Here is a 9,964-nt window from a genome sequence, read left to right as displayed (position 1 = left end):
CTTAATAAACCTGTTATTGTGTATTCAGAAGTGGTGTAATGACACGATGTGACAGCCAGGGGGCTCATGTGGAGCAGTTCAAGGGTAAATCCCGTTGGCATGACAGCACTGATAAAAGGACACAAACGCATCCTAAATACCTACTTGAAAGAAAGACAGAGTAAAAAAGACAGACAAGAAGACAGAGAGACAGAGAAAAAGACAGAGAAGAAGACGGAGACAGACCCAGAAATAAAGAAGGGGAGAGAGAGCACAAGAGAGTGTGAGGTTAGATAGATAGGATGGATAGATAGGATGGATAGATAGGCTGGATAGATAGGATGGATGGATAGATAGATAACCAAAGAAAGACAGATATAAAAAAAGAAAGACAGACAGATATAAAGACAGACAGATAAAAATAAAGAAAAATCATTCCAAATATATATCATCTGTAACACAAAGGATTTAACCGAAGTTTTAGTTTTTTTCAGCTTGTGAACATTTTTTCATAATGTGAAGTGTGCATTTCAGGAATTTATCTTAAAAACTGCATTGTTTTTTTTTACATCATTCATCATATCTTAAGGGTAACCAGAGCAAGAGTATGAAATCCGGACTATGCTAGTAATCCGTTATGCCAACGTACAGAATATTCTCAACTTCTTTATTGGCTTTATTGTCGCCTCCATACTGCCCATGACATTATAGCTAAATCCTTATAATGTTCCGTCCACTAAAAGCATGTCAGTCCTGCTATTTGAACAGTGTGTGAGGTCTTTATTAAGTACTACTTTTCATAATATCTCTCTGTAGAACGTCATAAATCAGAGAACGTTCAAAGCTACAGAGGCCGGCGCTTCATATAGCAGGCCTCATGCTCTTCTGGGAACATGGTGATAAAGAGATGAGATAACTGTAGCCCGGGTTCTGTCACATAATATAGAGAGACAGACAGACAGACAGACAGGTAGATATATACAGAGCCAGAGAGAGAGTGATAGACAGAGAGATAGAAAGAGACAGACGGAGAGAATTAGATAGATAGATGAGATCAATAGATAGTTTACATAGATACAGACAGACAGGCAGACAGATAGATTAGGTAGAGACAGACAGACAGATTCATTGGATGGATGGATGGATGGATGGATGGATGGATATAATGCCAGACAGATAAAGAGATGGCCAGACAGAGAGTCAAAGACACAGAAAGAGAGACAGACAAAGAGACAAAAAGACAGACAGATCTTCATTGAAATTGCATAGTACAGGTACATAGCAGTGAAATGCCATTTATCATCCACCAAGAATGCAGATAGGAGATAATGTGCACAAGAACAATTGCAGATAAATATGTAAATATATGTACATTAAATAAATAAATGTTATAAATAGCCATGTCCCTGCAAAGTGCTTTAGACTGTGGAGAACGTGTGTATCGCTCTCTCCTCTCTTCTCACAGATGTCGCCTCTGCCATCTGTCAAACAGCTGGAAATTCGTATCGTCGATATTATTGCAGACGTTTGGCGAGAGAAAAAATAGACAGAGTGTTATAATGGCGCCTGAGACAGATGAGTGTGAGAAAAGGAGTGTGAAGATGAAGAACAGAAGATGATAATGTGGGAGGGATGTGAGCTGGGTTGGCGTAGTCCTCAGAGGAATCTCTCACAGCAGTGCTGCAGGTGTGTGTGTGTGTGTGTGTGTGTCGTAACAGACATGTTACCATGGCAGCCTGCAAATCAAAGCACCCACCTCTTCCAGGAGAAGTGGATGCGCATGCACACACAAAAACAATGACACCTGTATGAGTTCTTGTCTCTCAGTGACACACACATACAGAGCCAAGCACTGTGCCTCTATCAATCGATCTGTTTAAAATGCGTGTTTCAGCCACTTCACCACACAAGTCTATGCTTGAAATGGATATTTCATCACTTCTAAGTAGATTAAAGCATCATCAGAATAAAAAGTCTGTAGAGTAAAACATTCATGCCGGTTACAGATACAGTCAAATCTATAGCAGCAATAATTTTTTTTTACTTCTTTTTTAGAATTCTGTAGACAAAAAAAAATATCTAAATGCGTCATGTTTTATACTTTTCAGTTCACATTGTAGGCAACGTTTTAATAAGGCGTTCTAATATATAGTGTTACCACTGCAGATGGTTATCGAGCTTATATATCGTGATAAATATCGTGTACAACAAATATGCCTTCAAGTGTCATGATACATCATCCAGCCCACTCATATGCTGTAAGTTTACCATATGTTCAGTCATACAGAGGAATCGAAATATAGTTTCTCTTCTCTCTTATCAAGTGTTTACATTGTCAAAGCAATATATAACGTTTGTATAATAGAATCACAGTTAGTGCAATATAGAAACATTCGTATAGTGGTAACAGCAGGGCAAACGTAATAAACAGACATATACAAACCGAGTGAATCTTCTTCTTCTTATACTTTCGGTTTTTCCCGTTAGGGATCACCACAGCGAATCATCTGTCTCCACCTAACTCTATCCTCGTCATCCTCTACTCTCACACCAATCAACTTCATGTCCTCATTTAACACATCCATATATCTCCTCTTTGTCCTTCCTCTTGACCTCTTACCTGCAGCTCCATCTCCAACATCCTTCTACCAATATAACCATCTCCCTCCTCTGTACACATCCAAACCATCTCAATCTAGCCTCTCTGACCTTGTCCCCAAAACCGCCAACCTGAGCTGTCCCTCTTTAGTCTAGGTTTTTTTTAGTCCTGTCTGCAAATCCTGAAATCCGACAGCTGTTTATTGCTGAGCACAAAGTCATGTGTATGATCTTCAAAGTATTTTAGACATGAATGAAATCCAGTCGTAGGTTTACAGTCAGCTCTCCTTCCTTCCAAGTTAATCTAGAACACTGAGAGCAGCAGGAATCATCTGAAACAAAAGCTATGCTGCTCTCTATTATAATTTATGTCCTACATTAAGTAACACCCCCAACCACACACACCACTTCCCATATCCTCGGTGCTCCACTTCGGCAGCATGGCAACCCTCATGCACTTAAGATGAAAGTGATTATTTAAAATTAATAGCAGATAAGGCTTTCAAATCAGTAAAAGGTACATTTGTGATATCTCACTACTCTATTAATCTCATGAAATATGCATTTAAATCAACAGCACCACAGTAAAACCACATGGGATCAAAGAGGCAAGCTGGGTAAATCAAAGCTGTGCTAGCATGCTAGCTGATTAGCGACAGAGTAATTAGTTTGCGATTTGAACACCACAACAATTAGCTCAAAGGTTGAGTGTGTTACTGCTGGTGTAAATCATAGAACACACACACACACACGTAAACAGGAACTAACTGTGACTAGCCACTGACAAATGGCAAAACACTGCATGCCTTTGTGATGACCTCATCCGGGCAATTTTACATCTTTGTTGTATACCTTGTTACTGAAATGAGTGAGCAATCCTACAAGTGAATAATTAGACCAAGTCACCATGTGACACACACCGACTGATAAAAAGAGGAAGAAGTGTGATAAGCGTAACCACATGAGCCACATCCTGGCCGGAACAGAGCATGCTGAAGTGGAGACGGCTTTGATGTGGGACTTAGACGTGGCATCTTGTCATCTCAGGATGAAGCCTAAACTTCAGGATCAGAGGAGAAAAAGAAAAAAGAAAAAAAAAAAAAAAACACACACTCACCCTATCTTTGTCATCAGCAACGTCACATAACACATCGTCCAGGTCCAGGATGCCGCCATCACCATGCTCCAACCGGTGAACCTGGATCCAATAGGCTGGGTCCTAAAGACACAGAAAACAGATAAATTATCAAATGACACGTGTATCACTAACAGCTATTCAGTCATTATCTTCAACTAGACCACTCTTAGCAAAAGTTATTCAACCCTTCTTCTCTTCTTTCTTTCTTACTACTTATAGTAAGAGTGCATGCAACACAATGACACTATGCCTATCTGTTTCAGGCTCAAAATACTAATTGAGCTCAAAGTGGGCGTGGCCTAAAACAAAGGGGTATTTCTTCTTATTTTGTGAACAGATAGCAGGTCCCAAAAAAAGGAAAAGAAAAAAGATAAGGAAAAAAAAAAACAGGCTGTAGAAATCCTAACACTGCCTGTAAACTCTCTCTCTCTCTCTCTCTCTCTCTCTCTCTCTCTCTCTCCCCTTCTAGTTCAGTAGAACTAGAACATAGAGAGAAAAGTCTATTAAACTTTTAGCAGCTTTAGAGCAGTATAACTACCCTGACCAGGCAGAAACGCAGCACAACTACCCTGACCAGGCAGAAACGCAGCACAACTACCCTGACCAGGCAGAAACGCAGCACAACTACCCTGACCAGGCAGAAACGCAGCACAACTACCCTGACCAGGCAGGAACCCAGCACAACTACCCTGACCAGGCAGGAACCCAGCACAACTACCCTGACAAGGCAGAAACCCAGCACAACTACCCGGACCAGGCAAGAACCCAAAATGAGGATGAGGTTCCCTTTTGAGTCTGGTTCCTCTCCAGGTTTCATCCTTATACCATCTAAGGGTTTTTTGCTTGCCACAGTCGCCTCATGCTTGCTCATTAGGGATACATTCAAATAAATGTACGTGTGAAGCTGCTTTAAGACATTGTCTATTGTTAAGAGCTATAGAAATAAAATTAAATTATATATATACACATTTCAATAACTTAATGCACACATCAAGCTTTTGTATCTGAGTTCTACATATTGCAGCTACATATGCCGCTCATTTAAAAAAAAAAACACATACAAGGTGATGTGTTTCTACTCTTTAACTCTCCCAGTTTAGGCTCTTTAGTGCTCTTGTTTGTCATGAATGAACTATTTTTATAGTTTTTTCCTGTTTTGATGTCTGAAGTTGAAACATTAACTGAAGCACTTGACCTGTATCTGTATATCAGTTGTCACAAGTCTATGCACTTCTCTGCTGCCGTATGATTGGCTGATTGTATAACTGCTCATACAGTAGACGGTCAGTCCATATATACAGCTGATAAAGGATTTGTTCTGAAATGATCTGTTTGTTTGGAAATTCTAATTTTCAACATCCTATACGAATACACAAGGGATCGAGATAAAGCTCCGACCTCACGCGAATATCAACAGAGGCAACAGGTTGTTTTGAGAAACTGTCCTCGGGTTCAGGTTTATGTTACGGGAGCCGACACACCGGATCGAATAACACAAGACCGATCAACTGTGCACATGCTCTGGCTCAAGTTTAAGTATGCCTCTCTTTGGTGTGTGTCGGAAGGGAGTGTGGTATTAAGATAACCTCAGGCTTATCTTGTTAAGGAGGAAGAATTAAATTAACATACACGCCTTGGACAGTAGCACATACACATGCATAGAAAAATACCTAAAAATGCACATAACTATTTTTCCAGCTGCCGCTCATCGATGCCACATTCAATGCCACTCGATTCTGGGCCGAACTGCTGGAATTTAGTGCACACGCACAAAAATGACTGGCTACATCCAACCTGGCGCGCACACACACACAAACACACACACGCACTCTGGCAGCACTTCACAGGAGGTGGAGGAGGAGAAGGATGAACATGGGGAAGGCCTTGCTTACAGATGTCTTCTGCTGTATGCCATTTTCTCTCATTCTGTCTATTAAGCCTCCATTTCTACTTGCTTCTCACCTTCTTTTACATAAATCCCCAGGCTATATAACGACATCCCATCTCTGGCTTTAAAACCTTTCTGGCAGCGCAGATTAACTTGGCCAGCATAATAAGAGATATCCACATCACTCACTTAAAATTACACTGACCATAAACAACTCCGGTCAAAAACGGGGAAAAATAATACGCACAACGCTTTTAACTGCCGTGTCGACGGGTTCAACCGAGTTTACCAATGTATCTGGAAGACATTTCCTTGCCGCAAAAGCCCACAACCAGAATCAGCAAATATGGGAACAAAATCTGCAGTAGGAACAAAATCTGCATGTTCAAAAATCTTCAGACACGCAAAATTAAGATCAGACGTCTTCACAATTCAAAGCACATCAACTTCAAATAGGGGGAAAAAAGTAAACATAATTCATATCACAATGTACAGAAGGATGGCACGTGGTGTAGTTATTTATGAGGGTCTAAGGGTCTATTTGTAGAACAAAGCCAAGAGTTCCCATGGGGGATTTAAGCAGTGAACAAGTAGGAATAGGTTCCAGCTGAGAGAGCAGAAAGATCATTAGGGATAAGAGGACAAAAAAAAAAAAAAAAAGAAGGAAAATGGAAAGTTTTTAAGCTACAAATCTGGAAAGACAGCAGAGGTGCAAAAGAGAAACAATGAACTACACACACACACACACGTGTTAAGCCAACATTGCTAGTCAAACCTCGCACAAACAGACACAGGATCCCACAAGCTTCTTGTGCAAATGTTAGTGAAAGAGACGCTGCTCTTGAGATAACATTCCAACATTCCAGTCCAGAATGGTGTAAGAGTCCAAAACTCTAACGGGAGAATGATGGCACAATGCTGGCTAGACCAAGAGGGAGAGCAGGAGAGAGAGCGGGCGTGTGAGAGAAAGTGAGAGAGAAGAAACGGATGAGATGGAGAGAGACAGAGAACAGAAAGAAATGAAGAAACAAGTCAGATGGGAGAGATGGGAGGAGAGTTAGAGAGAAGGATGGAGAAAAGGAGAGAGAGAGAGAGAGAGAGACAGACAAGAGCATAAAAAGTAAGAGACAGACAGACAGACGGACAGACAGACAGAGATAGGGAAAGGGAGAGAGAAAGACAGATAGACAGACAAACATGGGCCAAGCGAGACAGAGAGAGAGGGGGCTGTGGGGAGTTTGGGTGCAATATTACAAAAGCACTTCAAGAACACAATTACTTTTTTTTTTTTTTTTTTTTAAAGCCTTCTCAATTTTTCCATCATCTCTGCCTGGCTCAAGACGTCTTTTGTCTACATCACGTCGTGCGAGGAGCAAAATAATTTGGCTTGTTAAGGAATAAAAACAATTTGCTTCATTAATCAAATAATAAAGTTTGTTTTATTAATTAAAGTCTCTTTCTAAATCCAGAAATTGAACACAAGATAGAACGTTAAAAAAAAACCCAGAGCTCTAACACTAACTGCTGCACTAAACCTTTATCGACTACGAGGCAGCTACCGTTTAGAGCTCCGGAGCACAGCGAGCACATCCAGTGAAGATTAAACTGGATTAAAAATATATTTTTTAAATCTTTCAAAATCCAGTTACATGTTCTGACACTTGCTGTGATTAAAGCTTAGCTCCACCTCTTTGATTTCAGGAGCGAAAAGCCCAGCGTGAGCGTTACGGTGTTTGGTGTACGCGAAGCTGAGCTTGTTAGCCTCAGATCATGTCTGACAAGTTCGAGATCCACGGCTATGACTGAGGCTTAGACAAACGACAAGGAATGAACAGAGACGTTAGTCATCGTGTCACTGTGTGAACAAACACACGTGTACGTACAGACTTCACGGAGACAGAGACGGGAGACACAAAGACTACATTGGTAGCAAGTCCCCGGTCTGGCTTGACATTTCCCTCAGCACTGATTAACATCTTTACTATCGTTCCTCATCTCTCTTATCTGATCTGTTCCGACAATAAGCTTTATTTAAACAATGGAATGAAGAATTCAGGTCTCTTCATGTGAGACAGACGCAGACAGAGGAAGAGAAATGGACAGAATTACGAAGTGCCTCTTTTCCTCATTGTACAATTCTCTTCCTATTCATCTGGGTTTTCTTATGCATGACACCACAGCATAAATTAATTAAAAAATAACAATTAATAAATAAATAAATAAACCAGATGAGTCAAAGTAACACCTCAAACTGCATAATAAGCTCAAATAATGAAAATGAAGCCATTTGTCAAAGACACACCTATATGCTGTATTTTTTGTCAGCAATCACGCCGGCGACTTAATCATGTACTGAAATTTTGAAACTTAAGAGAGGAGAAATTATTTGTATTCGTTAAATCAGATCCCTGGGGATGTGGTTGTCTAGGGGTTAAAGTGACAGACTACTGATTGGAAGGTTACGAATCCCACATCCACCCTGCAGATACTGCTGGGCCCCTGAGCAAGGCCCTGAACCTTTAATTGCTCAGTTATATAAAATGAGATAAAAATGGAAGTCGATCTGTATAAAGGTGTACCGAATGCCAGAAATGTAAATCCATGCCGTCAGAGTCACGTAACGATCTGTGGCCCTAGATACGTTTCCGCTCTGTGGCCCTAGATACGTCTCTGCTACCCAGTAGGAACGTCTTAAAAGGTGGGGTCTCCGATTTTTGAGAAATGCTTCAGAAAACTGAGTCGGGCCGAATAATAAACAAAAATCAAACAAACGTGTAGCCAATGAGCAGAAAGGGGCGTGTCTTGTCAATATGGGCGGAGAGAGTGTTCAGTGCGCATGTGTGACATTAGCAGAAAGCGGTTTTAACATTGACATGGAGGATAAAAACAAAGAAAGAAAGAGAAGAAAGTCTTACGATAAGGCAAGAAGTAGGACGTGTTAATATAGGATCAGCTTTCCAGCGCTGGAGAGAACTGAAGGAGCAGGAAGTTGGCACATATTCACAGATTGGAGTTTCCCGAGTCAATAACTCCTGAGCTAAACGCTGTTACTACACAAATAACACCTCTTTTCTATCGTAGTAATGTAGAGACGCAGCTACAACCGTGTTTTGTGTAGTAACAGTGTTTAGCTCAGGAGTTATTGACTCTGGAAACTCCAATCTGTGAATATGTGGCCAACTTTACTTAAGACGCCGAGGCGCTTTTTTCCTTCTCGATAGGTGAGTAACGTTGGTTTTGCTTTGTTACACAGAACTAATATATGCCTTTGTCCTTTACATGTCCTTTATGCTTGTGTGTCATTTTTGCTTGTTGGTTTATCTGCAATCGTATTGTTCTTCCCTTCAGCTGTGATAAAGACACATTTCTTTCCTGTAGTTGCCTGGGTTACGTATGTATGTGTGGGCGGAGCTATCAATACAGGGGTGGGACCTATTTGGGTTAGGGGCGTGTTTGTTTTGGTGATTTCAAATGTCAACTTTGTCTTTCAAACAATGGAGACCCCACCTTTAATCAGGTCCTTTCTTTTCTTCCTCAGAAAGGATCGAGACATAACAGCACTGGTGGTGTAAGTGCCGGTGTTCACTGTGCACATACTTAGTAGATTTGGCACAAGATGACATTTCGGTTAAAGTGATCCCATACACCAGATGTTAAAGATCTGGAGAAAATTTCTAGTTCCTGCTTGCCAGGGCTGTTCTGGCCACAAAAAAAAAAAAAAGATGCTGGTAACACCAAGACATGGGCTTGCGAGAGGGAGTAATCTCAGAAGAAGTATGCTTTTTAAACCCTCATAACCACATAAAATTACAGGATGTTTCCCAGTCAATGGAAAATGAGATAAAAAAAAATGGGAAAACTTTGGCTAATTCAAAACATCTTTTACTCCGAAGTGTCATCGTCCGTCTTGAACTTTTCTCATGCAGCCTTCTTTAATATTTCTTGTCACACTCCTTCCAGTGGCTGTTTAATTCAGCACGCAGCCTGACTGGCTGTAGTAAAGGCTTTGCTTTTTAAGTGCTGCATAACCAGGCTGAATTCTCCATGAAAATAGAAACATCAAAACAAATGTGTATTTAATCTGAATTCCCTCAGACTGTCGACATTATCAGGGAAAAAAAAAATGCACCATAATATGGAGGTGAATGTACAGATCCAGACCAACTTTCTTGCTCTTCCTGTATGCTGCCACACTGCACTGCTCGGAGTTACTGAGTAACTCCATCATCGCCGTCGTTAAATAACAAACCTGTTGAACACGTTTTCAGACGTTATCTAACTCACTAACCATAAGTAAACCGACAGCAGCGTGGGGTAAAAGCATTGCTGCTTTAAATGACACAAATACGTTAAAATTATAG

The 9,964-nt window shown here is 40.7% G+C and overlaps 1 protein-coding gene across 3 annotated transcripts in view; it reads right to left on the bottom strand.

Moving 5' to 3' along the window:
• Positions 1-9,964, bottom strand: part of pard3aa (par-3 family cell polarity regulator alpha, a) — a 403,329-nt gene that overhangs the window by 350,448 nt on the left and 42,917 nt on the right. For all 3 annotated transcript variants that reach the window (XM_060869627.1, XM_060869625.1, XM_060869626.1), the window contains exon 2: positions 3,695-3,796. In XM_060869627.1, coding sequence (XP_060725610.1) covers positions 3,695-3,796 — 102 coding nt within the window. The remainder of the gene's footprint in view (positions 1-3,694; positions 3,797-9,964) is intronic.

The sequence above is a fragment of the Tachysurus vachellii genome, chromosome 5 (genome assembly GCF_030014155.1).
Source record: "Tachysurus vachellii isolate PV-2020 chromosome 5, HZAU_Pvac_v1, whole genome shotgun sequence".
Lineage (NCBI taxonomy): Eukaryota > Metazoa > Chordata > Actinopteri > Siluriformes > Bagridae > Tachysurus > Tachysurus vachellii.
The sequence above is the reverse complement of the archived record's forward strand: the minus strand, read 5'-3'. Positions and strand labels throughout refer to the sequence as shown.